Raw genomic sequence first — 18,354 nt, 5'->3', positions numbered from 1 at the left:
GAGGGTAGATGGTGGGGCAGGTGTGGGGAAGAGAGCAGATGCACAGTCCATGGAAGGTGCTCTGGCAAGGGCGGTGTGGATAGTGGTGAAGGGACATCCATGTAGGATGAAGTGGTGAGCCATGAGTTGAGACTGAGTCTCAAAGTCATTGTCATCACTGCAGAACCTACGTAGATGGAGGAATTAGGAATAGGGGACAGAAAGCTTGGTGTGTTTAGGGAGGGAGGAGGAGAAGTTGAGGTATGAGTGTGAGTCTGTGTGTTTGTAGTGGATGAAGGTGGTGAGAGTGGAGTGATGAATGCATGTTATTTAATTTCTGAACGGTTTTGCTGCCGTTTTTTCATGTAGTTTGATTTCTTTATCCATTAATAAAATAGAGACGTAAATAAAATTAATGATAGAGAAACAAAAATAAAACTTTTTAAAGAGCCTAAAGGAAGATAATTGAGAAAGACTTGAAAGTCAACATAAGATTGTAATCATGTAAAGTAAATATAACAAATAATCTAGAATCCTTGTTCGGTACCAATATCTAATCAGTTCGTGCCAGTCACAAGACCAAACATTCCTGAAAGTTTCATCCAAATCCATCCAGCAGTTCTTGAGATATCTTGTCCACAAACAAACAAACACGACTGTAAACAATACCACCACCTTCACTAAAACTGAGGTAATAAGCTAATGGCATGAATTGAGATAAATAACACTGGGGAACATGGTTTTTGTTGTCTGGTGTTTCCTAGTAATTTGGGGGTGTTGATTTCAAAAATGAAATCCATTTTGCTCTATATCATCAAGATTTCTCGTAAACTCAAAGGACAGATTCAGCTTCATCCAAATGCAGACTAATGACATAACTTTGAAAACAGTTTTTCAATATCATTTAAAGTTAATGCAACTACAAAAGTCGTGATTCAAGTATCTTCAGTGAATAAAAAGCATCAAACTTGATCAACTTCCACTATTTTCAGTCATGATGATAGAAATGTTCTTTGTACAAACCAGATGAAACACATTTTGTTGAACCTTTAACTATTTCTTATGAAAAGTGGTATGTTGAATGCAACCTTAATGTTTTAATTAACTGACAATTCTGAAAATGCTTTTCCAAGGTGACAACTAGCTTGAATATAAGTTTTGTATTTCAGAAATATAGCCAATTGTGAGAGAAGAAAATGCAAAAATAGCTCTAATGTCTTCTGCTATATTTGTGGATGTTGCACTTTACCTAAGCAGTGAAACAAAATAAAAACTGGGTGATCAAAACAAAGCTTGAGCACCCCATACAGTGTGTAAAGTATCTGTTGAAATACTGAAACAGTGACTATTTCATATACTTAAGCAGAAAGTTTCCAGCTTTGTCTTGAGAGAAAATTAAGGTTGGTGTGTTTGATGGGCCACAGGTTAGGTGGCTATTGCAGGACAAGCAGTTTTGGAGACCATGTCTGGCATTAAAAAAAGCATGGAATACTTTGCTGCAGTTGTGTCTGATTTCCTAGGAAACAGAAAGTTGTCAAGTTATGAAGAACTTGCGCAGACCCTGTTAACCAGTTTTTGATCAGTGGACTGCATTATGAGTGTAAAAGTGCATTTCCTGCAGTCACCTGGACTACTTCCCTGAAAATCATAGTGCAATAAGTGATGACCAAGGAGGAAGATTCCACCAAGAATCAAGACCATGAAAACTAGATATCAAAGCAGGTAGAATACAAACATGATGGCTGACTACTGCTGGTCTCTGAAAAGAGACTGTCGTGATGCAAATTATTCACACAAAACAGTAAAGAGAAGGTTCACTCCTCGAGTAGATGAAGCACCAGTTTGACAGGAATATCTATCCTAAGATGTGTAATTAACCCATTAAGTCCCAGAGTACTTAAATTTCTGAATATTACTGAAAAATTGGATTGAAAATAGGTAAAAATGAAAAAAATAATTATTAAAACTCCTTTACTTCAAGTAGAAATGGAAATACTCGGTGTCCTATAAATAGGACACTGAGACAATGTAATATAGCTTATTTAATGTTCTTATTTAGTGTCCTATTTATAGGACAGTGGGACTTAATGGGTTAAACATTTTGCATAATATATTTGTTAAACAAAAAAAATTACTATTTGGTTTGTGTTAGTTTCTTACATTTCAGTTTTGCATTTAATGGCAAAATTGATAATTTTTGGTAAAAAGTGAATTCCTGCTTAATGAAAAACTTGACATGATAGAATATTTCTGAGGGAATTTCTGAACCCAATACACTTCAAATTAGGTAGGACTAATTGTAAAAAAGCAGGACAATTAAAATTTTTCAAAAATGTTCCACAGTATTATCAATAAAATAATAAAAGCAGCTGACCAAACAATACAATTGTGCTTAAAAAGCAGCTGGACGAACAATACAATTGTGCTTATTTAGAGAGTAAGCTGCAGGAAAAAAACTTGACATGATAGAAGAAAATTGACTGTAATTTTGAAATCGGTAAGCCAATTTTACTCTAAATCATGCGAAAAAACAAACTCAACAGAAATTATGTTCAAAATTGTTCCCCTCTGTGTAATTTATAGGAATCACAGCACCAGTCAGAATAAAACATCTCAATGAAGAAATCTAACACATACACAAATGTAATTCCATTGTTACAAGCCTATTATTTATGAAGTCCTTATCATCAAATAGTTTCTAAATATCTTGAATACTATTAAGGCATTGTTTTGAGCTTTACAATACTGGAACTGCTTAAGATACAATATGTCTGATGCAAATTGTTGTGAAAATTACTTACAAATAGACAATGTAATATAATATGGCCCAAGCTTCTTCATGTATACCCTTGGTCTGTATAAAATGAAAGTTTATCTAAAACAAAAAACAAAAAAACACAATTATTTTGGAAACTGAACAGTGAGTTAATTCTACTAATTATTAATCTATAACGATAATAGTCTTTAGGAAAAAAGGGAACTGTTTACAATATAAGAGTAGGTGCCATGTGGCCTAATGATTAAGATTTTCTCTTTGCAGCAGCAAGATCTTGGATTTGATCCTACTATGTGGCATCTTGGATTGGCTCATACTTGTGAGTGAAACTAGGCAATAGAAGCCTATTCGAAAGATTGTGCATATAATTTAAGAGATAAAGCCTTGTCACAGACTGTGTCACACTGATTCTGTGTATGAATTAAATTACATATGTCTGTAGGATACTCAGCCACTTATATGTCAATTCAGGGGCAGGAAACTGAGTTGATTGAACATCTTTGTGACTTTATAGTTCCAAAAAATTAATTACTGTAAAATAGGAAAAGTTGATGAACTCACAACTACAGAGATCCTCTTTTTTTTTAATCATAAAAGCCTCATAGATAAACTTACAGCATGAAATAAACAGGAAATGCTTTTCACATAAACAACTCCAAGCATTAAATAATGCATTTTGTACACATCTTCACTGCAAAAGAAATTGAGAATAACAATCAATAGAAATTCTAACTGGAATAGTTATTTTAAAATCACTAAAGAATAATAATTGTATCTACTTAATGGGAATTGAAATTATTTTCAATTAAACAAATAATTTAGGAATATCATTATAAACTAAATGATAATATGTATCAAATTTAATTTTATTTTAAGTTTTGTTATTGGTTTGGCCCAGAAGAAGATGTGCCCACAGCCATTGAAGATCCTCCAAGATCAGTGAGATTAACATGATTTATCTTCCTTTTGAACAACTGCAAAAAAAATGGGCAGAGAAGGAATTGCAGGTCAACGATGAGAAGAGGAAGAACTTTGAATAGGGTTAGTGCAGTACAAATGCTTTGGAATGAAATATTGTAGTTGTCAAGACAAGTAAGTTGGAAGGGCCAGAGTAGAAGTGGCACAATAGCAGCTAATTCTGAGGGGCAGAAGCCTGTTGTAAGAGATGTCCTAATAGGAAGAGCAAGGTTTTTATGAAAGGATTTCACACTATACCCAAGCAAAGAATGAACTTATTTCTTTTATTTAGGCACATGGCCTTTATAAAGAGGGGACACCACAAGGACAGACCAAACAATACATGGGGTATATAAAAACATATAGCGAATGAATATGAATATGAAAATAATGAGAATGTAATGGCTTACCTACCCACCAAAGTAGGAAGTTCCATTTTACTGTTTTTAAAATAAGTAATTATTTTCCAGTTTGTATCGTGTTCGCAATGTCATACCATAAACTCCATTAAATCCTTGAATGCTATCACCAATGGCAATTCGTCGTATCTAAATCGGAGTGCTGTTATTTCTATCCTGTCTCCGAATATTTCTCTCAACCTTCCTGCTCTCTCATCTTCCAGCAACACCGCTTTCTCATTACAATTCTCCTCCTTGTCGGCCAACTTGATCCTTTTCATTTTGGAAATTCTCTTTTCTATTTCCACACTCTTTCCATAACAAACCATCATTCTTTCGTGTTTCCCCTTCGGTGGCTTTCTCGGCTGTATCACCTCACTCTCTACCTCTGTTGCTAGTATTTCTGTCTCTGTTTGTTCCTCCTTCTCACTTTCAAGTCTCTTCTTCCGTCTTTCCTCCTCCTTACTAGTTGAAGGTTCCGGTCTTTGCGTTCATTCTTATTTTCCTCCGGCTTTCTTTTCTTTTTAGGTAGAGATTCTACGTTACTTTTCTTTCTTTCTTCCACCATAAATTGTTTCTCTATTTTCTCCTCATGTTTCTGGGGACACTTGGCCTGCATGTGTCCTCTTACTTCACACTCAAAACATATCGGAGGTCTACCCTCCACAACAATCCTTAATCTGGTCGCGTCAGGTAAAACCAGCTCTTCCACAATCTTATGAAGGTCTGGCAGGTCTATATGGACCATTACTTCTAGCTCATGTTCCCATCAGTTCACCTCCGTAGACTTCGACATTTTTAAAACTTCTCTATCTTCCTCTGTATGATAGAGGATAGCTGCCACCAGCCATATCTCGTCAATTTCAGGGGGCACTCTACCTCTGGCCACACGAAGCAAAGAATGAACTGGTCATGACTATCCAAAAATAAAGGCGCTGAACTCTAGAGTGAATATCAAGTGAGCTTTGTATAGAATTAATAACTGTTAGGAGCTGAAGTATTTTAACTCTGAAGAAGAAAATCAGTGTTTGTGATGCAATCTTTACTATGTTGATGATGTGTGTTCATCAGGAGAAATCCTCAGTGATGGTGAGGTCTAGCATTTGTGTTGACCTTGAGGGTTCTGGCTCATTCAATTCATGTTCAGCGGTGCGCTACAATATTGTTTCTTTGATATGTAGAGTTTAACTTCATGCTGTTGAAAGTCTCTGTTTGTGGAGTCAGATTTAGTATAAGGTGGAGAAGGCGTGTGTATGGAAGGTTAGAAAGGAATGAGAGGCAGTTGTTGATGACAAGAACATCATTGAAAGTGTGTGGATAAGAAAACCAAACTTTGTAGTTCAGCAGAGTTGAAAAAGAGCAAGGGATCAGAGAAAGTTCCATCTACAATAGTGCAATCAGGAAAACACTGATCCAAAAGATGGGAGATGGATGGAGCTAATTAGCAAGTGGTTTAGCTTAGAGATTTGCTTGCGAGGCATGATCAAATGCTTTACTAATATCAAGTATAACAACATTGTTTCACAGAATTGCTTAAGGATGAGAGACAGCTGGTGAGTGACATAGGAGAGCAGATGTCCAGTAGATCTGGTTTTAGGGAAAATGAACTAGTGAAGGTGTACTAGTTATTTCTTGCAGGAGGAGCAACCACATTAAGGTCCCCCATTAGCTTGTTGTTGTCATCATTAAGTATTGGAAGTGAGAGTGACAGGTCAAAGCAATTGTCTTTTGGGGGAATGAGAATGTTTCCAAAGTAATAGTAGTATATAAAAAGGAACTCATGTGCAAAAGAGATTTCAAATCAAATAAAGTATATGGAAAAACAAAATTCTTCTTACCTTGAGCGTTGGAGCACAAAAAGCCAGGCACATCCAGTCAAGAAAAATGCAAAGCTACAAACAAAATTAAGCATTGGTAAAGGCATATCACCAGCAGAAAGATAATTTCCATTGTTATCTTCTACAAGAATTAACTGAAAAATAATGAAAAATAATCAAAATATTGAAGTGTTATAAAAATGAAACAAGTTTAAAAAAACACTAAGTATTTATTCCATTCTGGCTTCAAAACGTTTAATTTTAATCACAACATTAAATTACTGAACTCATCAGTTTCTAGTTAATTGTGCACCGTACAACACTTTTTCTATTATCTGCTCTTTTTCATTTAATAAAGCATGACAAGTCAAGACATTTTCAATTCAAACTTCTGAATTAGGAATGAAACCATAAGAAAATTCTAAATTTTTATCTAACTGTATTTGTTGCAGCTTTGAGCAAATATTTGACAAAAACAATAAAGAATGGAAACCAACAAGTTTTAGGAATACCTTGTTACAAATCCAAACTGTGCCTCATCTAAGCTGGTTCACTTCCTAATTAATTATGCTGATACTCTCTCCATCACTTTCATAACCTGGTTTGATATCTCTGTAGTTGCTTTTATTCCAGAATATATCCTTTGCCATTGTAACAGCTGATGGCTATACTGCTATACCAGGCATTGGGTATGACAACTCTTTGTATTTTCTGGTTGATTATGCAAGTGGCTAGTTTGAGCCTTACTTCACAAGATATTTTCAGTACCTTAATCTTCCTGATAGACCAGCTGCATTTCTCTTCATATCTTTAACGACTATTTTGACCATATAACTGTCAACTTCAATAGCTGGTCCCTTTTGTTGGGCATACATGGTGTAGTTCCTTTTCCCATCCACACATTTTCCACATTCAGCAGCCTCTTGTAATAACATTTCAACACTTCGTTCTTCTCATAATTAGAAGATTTGTGTGCTATTGTCAGTTTTTAATATATTGTTCCTCAACTACATCTTAGGACAATGTTGTCTTAGACACACAATGCATGAGACAAGACTGGAGGTGTCATATCTTTGATCATAGCTCTATTCATTCAGGCTGATCTCTGAGTGAACAATAATAAAAAATAACAACAAGAATTTTTTTTACATTGTCATAAAACTTCAGATAAAATGAAATCCTACCTCTCCTCATTTGATACAACTAGATAGATCTCCATAGGTAAAATTTTTTTTTTCATCATAATACAAACAATTATTTTACTTCTATATGACTTTCTGAAGCACATTGAACCACTGAACACTACATACATATATTCAACACTACAGACATATCACTTAATTTCTAATCAAAAAGCAGTTTTTCATTTCATGCTAGCAACACATTAAAAAAGGTTTTGGTGCTGAGAAAAAGCCAGTTTATTAAATATTACTCAAATACATAGGAATATAAATTACACTTACAGATAAATTAACAGCTGAATTTGCTCCCTTGTAATTAATACAGTTGTGAAAGAACAAATTGTACAGGCCCTCTTCATTATCTTTCTTTACAGAAACAAGGAACTGAATTTAAAAACAATAACTTCAAAATATTAATATCAATGATATGCAAAAAAAGTTTTTCAATATAGCCCAAGTTTTGGCATAAAAAATTGTAGATCAGTCCAATATAAATCTAAAATCATAGCTGTCTTAATTAGCAAGTCCACATAAGTCAATATTTTTAATATGGGGACTCAGTACAACCAAACATGACTCAAAACTTTGCTATTTAATATGATTGTTAATGTATCTTAAAATTCTGAAAATATTGATATTTTAGTTATTGATACAGTACAGACCGCTTTTCAAAACCACTTATCTGTGTAGATTTTCTCTGACAATTTCAGTACATTATCAAACACAAACTAGAATTTAGAGGAACTCAGCCTACAATTTAAATTTTTAATAATTTCATTTCCAGTAATAATTCAAACAACACAACAAAATTTCAAGTTGCATAAAATGATATTAGCAGAAATGTTTGGCATATAGAATATATCAAATAAATGCATTAAAGTTTATTATGTTAGAACGAAAGCAGGACAAAACAGAAGAAAATTAAACCTTACATAAGCTGTATAATATCCATTGACTTTCTTTAGCTTAATAACATCTTGCACTATTCCATCAGTGGGTCCTGCTGTAGATATTTTGTGTTCTTTACTAGCTGAAGGAAGAGTGTTATTGGTTGAAGTTGAATTTGAAACAGGCTTTGAGAGTTCTTTTACTGTAGTATTGACCAAGGAATTATTTAAGGGCAAAGAATTATTTGCTTCAGGCTTCAAGGCAGCCCTTTGAAATCTGGGCAACAAGAAACTGTCACTTGCCACATGTTTTTTCACCTGGTCATCAGAATCACGTCGAAATAGTTTATGCCGAGAGATGAAAGTCTTTTTATCCAGAGTAGATATCATTAAACGACTTAAATCTTTCCCTTTCCGGTCCACGTGCAAACTGAAAAAAAGAAATAGATACATAAAGATGTATTTAAAACAAAGTGAAACAATTGTTTCAAATTCTGACACAAAGTTAGCAATTTTAAGGGGAGTGGGTAGTCGATTACATTAACTTCCAGTACTTGAATAGTGCTTATTTTATCAAGTCTAAAAGAATGAAACACAAAGTTGACTTTAGCAGCATTTGAAGTCATAATGTAAAGAGCCAGAAGAAATGTTGTTAAGCATTTGAACCGATTGTACTAATGACTCCGCCAGCTCACTGTTTTAACAAAGTGAAATAATGAACAATGAAATAGACTATAATATATTAGTATCTTTTTATTATTAACAGGATTCTAAAAAATAGGCTATTCAAATAACATGCTGAGCTTTAGGATTCCCAACTCTGCCTCTTGAGAGACAATTTGAGGGGGAAAAATTCCAAAGATTTCAGTGAATATTTTAGAAAAGTATAAACTAAAAAAATGCTGATGTAAGAAAACTTCTTTGTAATTCAAATATTGAATCAATAAAGAAACTAAACATATGTTATATTATCAGTGAAAATACTGAAACAACATGTTGACTGAAGGTAAGTTTCAACAAAATCTAAAAATGAGGTCACCTCAATATATCTAGCATTTACTATTTGTATGGTTTTCCTTAAAGATCAATAACTTTAAATCAGTAGTTGTTAATCTTTATGATTTTATGGTGTAATGAAGAGTAAATAAACAATTACTAACATTTAGCATGGAAAGTCTAAAACTTAGTAAATAATATAGAACAAAATTGCTTATCTTATTTTATTAATCACACTTGCACATAACAAATTCAGGAATAACAAGCTGTTCAATCATTAGTATGGATTTTCTAAAGCCTTAACACACCTAAACATCCCTTACAGTACATCATATACTACAGCTTTGAGAACTACTATTTTAACCCTTTAGAATTACGCTGGCCATATCCAGCCAAAATAACCTTCAAACTGGCCAGATCTGGTCTCTCACATTTACCCTACAATATAGTTCTAAAAATTAACAGCTACCTCATCAAAACCTCAAAGCTACAAGGTAATACATGACTAATTCAAATCAATGTGAATAAATAAGCATTACATTTGACAGGGAAATCTGAGTGCTAAAGGGTTAAAGTATACTAACCTTGGAATTACAAACATTCAAAATAAGAATCCATGAAAAGATTTTTTTTTATATAATAACAAGCAATTCATTTATGTTTACTTCTACATTAAGTACCATTGAAAAACAATGAACCATTTCTCTGGACCATACAACACTGCATACATCTACTGAACACTACAAACATAGCTTTTATCTTTTGCTTGTTTTAGTCACTTGACTGAGGCCATACAGAGGCAATGCCTTAAAGGGCTGAATTGAACAAATCAATCCCAGCACTTAATTTTATGCTAATTTCTTATTCTATTAGTCTATTCTTAGCTGAACCACTAAGTTATGAGGACATAAACAAATTAACACTGGTTGTCAGGTAGTAGTGAATGATAAATACACACACACACACACACACATTTCTTTCAGTACCTGTCTAACAAATCCACTCACAAGGCTTTGGTTGGCCCAGGGCTATAGTTTGAAGTGACTTGCTCAAGGTGCCATATAGTGGGACTAAACCCAAAACTGTATGAGTGGGAAGCAAGCTTCTTACCAGAGCCACACCTGCACCTATATCTTTATTTAATCAGAAATCAATTTCTCATTTCATATTAGTACTTATTAAACAGGCAGAGTAATAGCAGTTAGACATTACTCAAGTATACTGGCATAAAATCTTACTTGAGGTACACTGATTTAAATATAAAAGCCAACATTTAACTCTTTAGCATTCAGATTACTTTGTCAAATATAATGCTTATTTAATCACATTGTTTTGAATGTCATGCATTATCTTGTTGCTTCGAGATTTCAGTCATGTGATAGTTTTTTCTTAGAATGGCATTGTAGGGTAGGTGTGAAAGGCCAAATCTGGCCAATTTAAATTCTAAAGGGTTAGACATGTGCAATGAAAATAAGCAGTGAAATCTTAAGATGAGCACTTACACTTCATCCTTAAAATTCATACGGAAAAATATTAATGAGACAGAATCAGTATCATCAGAATCCTTTTTGGACAGGATACACTTTTCCTGCATGCTTTCCTGCCACGAAGAAAAAAGAAATTATACTTAAGATATGATCAATTAGTAAACAATACAATCTTGAATATCAAGTTATATTAACCAAAAATAAATACAATACTATAAGTAAAATTATGGAAAAAGATCAAATTTGACAGTGAAGAATTTACAGCTCTTTACAATGCTAAAATCAAGATAATTAGTATTAGAGAAGAAGAAATCTCCTTCAAAAGTAGAAGCTATAGAACTAAAATATTTATGCAGCAATATCTTTGGTATCACAGTTACCATACACTCTAAACTACACTTATTTGTACAATACAGCAAAAGTTACCTTTTACTTTCTGTTGAAATGAAATATTTCTGTAAAACATTATCAAAATAATAGAAGTTGTGACAAGTAAAAACATGAAGTTTTTCTTTGTGATAGCATGTCCTTTTCTAAAACGTAAACTCAGTCAAATGAAAGAATCTACATTTACAAATACAAGACAACTTTAGCAAGATTCAAACCTATGAATCTAGTCAGTTGTCAAGCAGCTCAACTTGATGAAAACTTCTTATGAAGCTGGAGAACAGTAAAACAAGACTGGATATAAGTATAGTTTTGGTATTAATTACAAGCACCTGAGAAATGGAAGTATATTATGGCATCCTAATAAGGCTGAATAAACACTGCTTCAGTCAGCATTCTTATATGTATGACCTTATTAGTTATAGACTGCATAGTTACTATTGTGCTAAACAAAGCACAATAATAATTATATTTAAGAAAGGATTCCCTTTGTATATGAGGGGATATGGTACATGAGTCAAACATTAGTGTCATGAAATATCTGCATGCTGTGTAATTAACAACAAAAACACAGCTACAATCATTCAACTATTTGTTAATTCTTTCATTGAGACTCCCTGACACTTGTGAACTCAAGGATGTGTAAACTGACCAACAGTTAAAGGAAAGGTCTACTGTGGTACAAATATATGATTTACTGGATGTGCAATGTAAGCTTGATATATGGAACAAGTAAAAAAAAGTCAATAGATAAAAACAGGTACTTGATGCGAATGAATATTTAAGTACATTGTAAAGTAATGTGAAGAAGTAGCATGACAATGAGAATAGAGAGGGATTAATAATTAGTTAGAGTGAAATATATCTGAAGTATATAGGATAGACATTTAATTCAAATGAACATTGAGGGGAGACAATGACAAAGCAACCACTGCTAATGATGATACAAGGCCCAAAGTATAATATATTCCTTTTATTTCAGGTTGATCACTAACCAGTGGCAAACAATGGCAATTCTTTTTAGCCCACAAAGACTCCTTTGGAGTTTCATGCCAGCTATACCTGCTGATGAATGCAAAGGACATGTTAACTGTATTACATGTGTATACACAGATATAAAAAAATATATAAAATAAACCATCTGGACTTCACCAAAATAGTTCCATTTTGCTAACATAGTTTAGGTAAATATATATATAAAAAAAAAATTTGAAAATAAATTCTTATTAATTTTTTTATATGGAACCTTTTAGTATTAAGTATGAGAAATTACAGGAATTACCTTTATAACAATTTCCAGTTCAGTTTACAATACTAGAATCCTTGAAAAAACATAATTGTAATAAAATAGAAATTTTTTTTACAGGTACAGACTCTCAGACTACCATGACATTAATTTAAATATCAAATTATCTGCTTAACAACAACTGATTTTCTTGCTAACACAAATTTATAAGCTGAAATATTCAATAAAAGAAAAATCAAATTGAGATTATTATTCTGAATACTATATATCTCATAAGAAAAAGTACATACCAAATATGTAGACATTCCAGTATTCCCACTTTTGTCAAGTGTAAATCCAAACTGTAAACCAAAGCAAAAATGAAATAATTCAATAGCAAAATATATGTATACTAAATCATCATCATCATCATCATTTAACGTCTGCTTTCCATGCTAGCATGGGTTGGATGATTTAACTGAGGACTGGTGAACCAGATGGCTGCACCAGGCTCCAATCTGATCTGACATAGTTTCTACAGCTGGATGCCATTCCTAATGCCAACCACTCCGAGAGTGTAGTGGGTGCTTTTACATGCCACCAGCACAAGGGCTAGTCAGGCAGTACTGGCATATATTATATTAAACAATTTGCACACTCACATCTCTATGACCATGCATTTGTAGTTAGTCCAATTACAAGATATGTGAACTAACTATTCAACTATTTAGTGATACCTCCATAGATATGGTTTCGCACAAAGATGAGACTGCCTCATACCTGTGAACTGAATGCTTTTGTGGTGTTAGCTTTAACTTAAGGAGCAACATTACAAAGAACCTAGAATTCCTTCCTCTCAAGTGGAATGTTTACCTAATGTCTCATTGTTTTTAAACTATGAACTTGTATGTCATTTTTATTACTAGCTATGCATTCACAGTCAATAACTTAATAGTTAACAAGGAGTATTTCTACTCCAACTGTTGGTCTATCTTTCAAATTTTTACTCCATGGTAACTTTAATATTAGAGAGTTATAAGAAATCTAAGAATCAGACTTCAGACTTTAAATTGAAGATGACTGTGAATGTGTATGAAATCTCACCGGAGAGGCGTGCTTTATACACACATTGGGATTACCAGGTTTCAATATTGCAATCTTTGTAACTGGTTCACTGACAATAATCCTTCTATAATGAGTGTACTCTAAATTGTACAGTTCTCATAAGGACTGAATTGCATGTAGCAACTCTGTTCACATGCAAGGAGCATTTTTAATAGCCATGAACTTCAGAGAGTCTCCTGGAGTCTTGATATGAGAAAACTCTATTGCAAGAACATAGACCATCTGTTAACATTACAGCTGTCAATTTATGACATCAGACATTAGCCCTAAAACAAATATGTGCAAGCTATCATCAAAGAATGATGACAGTACAGACTCTTGGCTGAAATGCACTGGATCAGGATTGTAGCAATACATCTCACAGAGTTACAGTGACATAGTGAATATTATCATACAATGATTTAATGATGCTTTCTTCATATAAATGTACAAGAAAGTATCTTAAGTCTCCTTTGATTGTAAATCTTGGTACATCCCAACCTTCAAGGAATCAATACTTATCTTGTGGACACTGCCAACCTACAGAGGCAATATGATATATAGACGTGATTTTTAGTCTGTCAGATCCAGGGTAAAAATCAAGAAACGCAAGAAGGACCTACATGTAGTGTTTGTTGATATGAACTAAGTATTTGATTCTTCCTCTAGAGTGGTGCTTTGGATAGTATTCTCTGAGTTGGATATATCAAGTGAAATTATTACATTCATCAGCTCCCTCCATGATGGAACAATTACATTCATCAGCTCCCTCCATGTGGAACAATGTCTGCTCTGTGGACACTTGTCTCCAACAGTAGCAAGCAAAGATGTGTTGTTGCACCTGAACTTTTCAGGCAGTTTTTCATGGCAATGCTAAAAACTCCATTTTGCATCTGTGATAGTGACAACAATATTATATTCTACATAAGTAGTAATCTCTTTAGGCTACAAAGTTTAGAACAGTAAAATAAAGATTGGTAATATTCTGAACATATTCAAATAACATCTTGACACTTTTATGTCAGATAATACACTTTCAATCTTGAACAGACAAGATATGACATTTTTCGCAATTTAGAAATTTATATACAAATGAAGATGGTTACCCTTTCTATCACTAACTACTGTTTATTTAGTTTAGAAATTAGATATAACTGCCATAGTTAAAAAAAATGTCAATGACAGATTATTTACTTACAGATGATTCATCAAGCTTGTGACTACTTTCTTTAATGAAAGAGAATTTTGTTACATTTACTGTAAGAGTTCCTCCTTTGAGAAAACCAAAGGTACTTAATGTAAACTGCCTACGATCATCATCCTGGAAACAAAACAAAGAACAGATATTAAACAAATGGATTAGTTGATAAATCCTTTCAAAACATAAAACTGCTATAACCAATTTTATGTAGTTTTCAGTTTCTCCTCAACAATATATGCCAATCTCCAATGGGCAATAAAATACCATTCACTAGGCTGTCAAGTCTTCAATCTTTTATATAGATTTATAGGCATAGGCATGGCTGCATGATTAAAAAGTTCCTTTTGGAATCAAATGGTTCATTCTTACTATATGGGCACTGTTGGCTGGTGTCATATAATATAGCTGCAAGGAGTCCAGTCCAATGCCTTGTTAGTGAAACTGGTAGATGGAAACTTAAGAAGCCCAACATTTGTGGGCTTCTTCACATATTCACACAAGTCTGTACATTTCTGTATTCTAGTATTGACATTGCATATATTTAAGAGATAAGAAATAAAGGAATTATGTACATTATTTCTTATCTCTTAAATATATGCAATGTCAATACTAGAATACAGAAATGTACAGACTTGTGTGAATATGTGAAGAAGCCCACAAATGTTGGGCTTCTTAAGTTTCCATCTACCAGTTTCACTAACAAGGCATTGGACTCCTTGCAGCCAACAGTGCCCATATAGTAAGAATGAACCATTTGATTCCAAAGGGAACTTTTTAATCATGCAGCCATGCCTATGCCTATAAATCTATATAAAAGATTAAAGACTTGAATGGTATTCTGCTATTTCCCCATGGCTGGAGGTTATATCAATTAAAATATATTTATTTTAAATCGTTCATCCTCTCTCACACACATATTACTTTGGGTGCAAAAGAGTTTTGTTTTTATTTTTCGCTGTGGAAAGAAGTGTTTTGTTCAGAATCCATTTATTTAATAACAAAGAAACAAAGAGGTAGGTGACAATTTGTCGGTGAATTACACAATATAAATGGGTAAAATTTCCGAGGCAACACCACACCCACCCTCATTTCTCGGACCACAAAAAGAGTTTTGTAGCGTATTAGGAGGCCAGGGTAGTTGATTCCACGCAAAAAATCCAGAAACTAAACTCCCTAATGAAGGAGCTTAAGAAAAAAGAAGGAATTTTAATACATGTGGATAAAATGGGTAACTTGTATCTTTTAAGTGTCAAAATGCTAGCTTTTTCATTCAGCACTGAGACAACATAAAGTAGTGTCATAATAATGGCAAAAAAGTAAAGAACTCACAAATTCAGTGAAAAACTTATTATTGAACAGTGGAAAGCAGGTAAAAGTTACAGGAAAATATCAGAGACACTGTATTCCATTTTCTGCCATATCTTTATTTATTCAAAGATATAAAAAATTGGGAACTGTTGAAAACAGAATAAGATCTGGTGCACCATGCAAGATTTCCCCTAGATCTTCAGGAACTAGTGTTACACTATGAACAATCAGCAATGAACTTCATAGGAATGAACTGAAGTCATGCTCTTCTAGAAAAACTCTGCTGTTGACTAAAAGGCATAGAGATGACCGCTTAAAATTTGTTTATGAACATAAAGATAAATCTGATACATTCTGGGAAAATGTTCTATGGACAGACGAGTTGAAAATTGAATTGTTTGGATGAAATTCGCATAGCCATGTTTGGAGGAAAGATGGTACCACCTATTCGCCGAAAAACACAATTCCTACCGTAAAGTTTGGAGGTAGCAACATCCTTGTGTGGGGGTGTTTCTCTGCAAATGGCACTGGCAATTTACATGTGATAGATGATAGAATGAATGCAGAGTTGTACTAAAATATTTTGAACAATAATTTATGGGACTCTGTAGAAAAGCTCCAGCTTTGTGAAAGGCAGGTTTTACAACAAGATAATGACCCTAAGCACACGGCGAAGTCTACCAAAAAATGGATTGTCGATCACAATATAAAATTATTAGAATGGCCAAGCCAGTCACCTGACTTGAACCTCATTGAAAATTTGTGGCGTTATTTGAAAATTAAAATTCATTCAATAGCCCCAACATGCATTCCAGATTTGAAGAAAATTTGTCAAGAAGAATGGGAAAAAATTCCTAAAGATAGATGCGAGTCATTGATTAAGAACAACTAGAAGATATTGGTTGAAGTGGAACTGAATAATGGCTATGCTACGAAGTATTAAATCAGAATTATCGGTTATTTATGTTCTGTACAAATACTTTTTTCACCCCTAAATATTTATAATTGAATATAAATTCCTTAGTTACTATAATTTATTAGTTTCTTTTGCATATTCTTAGTTTATGCAAATTAAATAAATAATTTTGACAAGTACGAATATTTATTTCCCCCCACTGTATATATGCATGTGTATATGTACAGGGTACATGTCAGACTTTCCCAAGAGAGACATTTATTCATTTCAAAGAATAAATGATAATCAGATGGGGCAATGTCTGGCGAATCTGGTGGGTGAGGCACAGCCTTTGAAATGTCATCTTCACTGTATGTGGCCGGGCATTATCCTGATGGAAGATTGTCTTTCATCTTCAAACCAAAGATGGTCGTTTTTCTTCTAGCACTCAAGCTGCTCACAGTAGATCTCCTTTGTTATCGTTTGGTTTGGGTTTAAAAGTTCAAAGTGGACTAAACCTTTCATATCCCACCAAACAAATAACACCTTACATGCATGAAGACTTTCTTTAGCCTGGGGTGCCGGGGTTTCTCCTTTCCCTACCAACTGTCTTAGGCGTTTGACATTTTTATAGAGAACCCATTTCTTGTCATCAGTCACTATTCAGTCCAAAAAAGGTTCATTGGTGAAACGTGACAGCAAAGGAGAGCATACATTCACTCTCTGCATACAATTAGACTTGGAAAGTTTGTGAGGAACCCAATGACCCAATTTGCTGACTTTTTCAATGGCACACAGGTGTTGATGAATGGTTGGATGACCAAATCCAAGCTTCTCTGCTAGTTCCTCAACAGTTATGATGGGATTTTGTTCCATCAGGGTTTGCAGGACATCCTCTTTGAGCTCTACAGATCTTCCAGGATGAGCCTCATCTTCCAGGCTGTAGATTCCGGTTCAGAATTACTGGAATCACCGTTGACACTGGCTTACACTTATTGTCCGATCCCCATATACTGCATTAATATTCCTCACATTTTACTTTATGTTGTTGCCTTTACTGAACTCATAAAGCAAAATATGCCGAATATGCTTCTTTGTCACTTCCATTGAAAAATAACAGTTAAAATCGAACTGCACTCTTCAAAACTTGCACTAAAAGTATAAGGTAAAATTACTACCTGTTTTTATAGCAAGATGATGCTGGTACTCTATCCCGTCCCCACTCTAACTTTTAGTTCATGCAATTGAAAAAGCCGCATTATTTATGGGATGACACAATATATCTTTTAACTTTTACTTGTTTCAGTCTGTGGTGATGCTGGAGAAACGCCCTGAATAATTTTTTGACAAATGAATCGACCCCAGTACTTTGTTTGAAGCTTGGTACTTATTCTATGCCAAACTGTTAAGGTAAACACACCAACACCAGTTGTCAAGCGATAGTGGGATACACACACACACACACACATATTACATATACACGACGGCATTCTTTCAGTTTCCGTCTACCAAATCCATTCACTAGGCTTTGGTCGGCCAGAGGCTATAGCAGAAGGCACTTGGCCAAGGTGCTACGCAAACTTCTTTCCACACAGTAACTCCTGCGCCTATATATATATATATATATATATATATATAATCTAAGACGGAAGTAAAGCTTCCTGATTTTCTTCTTTAAACAACTTCAGATAGCCGCCAATTATTGAGTGCTTTCCTGTGGTAAACACCTGGCTTGTGTTATCTCTCCTAGTTTACT

General features: G+C 34.0%; 1 protein-coding gene across 1 annotated transcript in view; it reads right to left on the bottom strand.

Annotated features, from left to right (window-relative positions):
* The window catches only part of LOC106881420 (protein GPR107), a 40,399-nt gene that overhangs the window by 19,535 nt on the left and 2,510 nt on the right, over positions 1-18,354 (bottom strand). Inside the window, exons 2-9 of the mRNA XM_014931806.2 lie at positions 14,393-14,515; positions 12,402-12,452; positions 10,494-10,591; positions 8,041-8,425; positions 7,391-7,492; positions 5,949-6,082; positions 3,371-3,446; positions 2,781-2,854 (exon numbers count right to left, since the gene is read on the bottom strand). Coding sequence (XP_014787292.1) covers positions 2,781-2,854; positions 3,371-3,446; positions 5,949-6,082; positions 7,391-7,492; positions 8,041-8,425; positions 10,494-10,591; positions 12,402-12,452; positions 14,393-14,515 — 1,043 coding nt within the window. The remainder of the gene's footprint in view (positions 1-2,780; positions 2,855-3,370; positions 3,447-5,948; positions 6,083-7,390; positions 7,493-8,040; positions 8,426-10,493; positions 10,592-12,401; positions 12,453-14,392; positions 14,516-18,354) is intronic.

This window comes from Octopus bimaculoides, chromosome 1, assembly GCF_001194135.2.
Source record: "Octopus bimaculoides isolate UCB-OBI-ISO-001 chromosome 1, ASM119413v2, whole genome shotgun sequence".
In the NCBI taxonomy this organism is placed as follows: domain Eukaryota; kingdom Metazoa; phylum Mollusca; class Cephalopoda; order Octopoda; family Octopodidae; genus Octopus; species Octopus bimaculoides.
The sequence above is the reverse complement of the archived record's forward strand: the minus strand, read 5'-3'. Positions and strand labels throughout refer to the sequence as shown.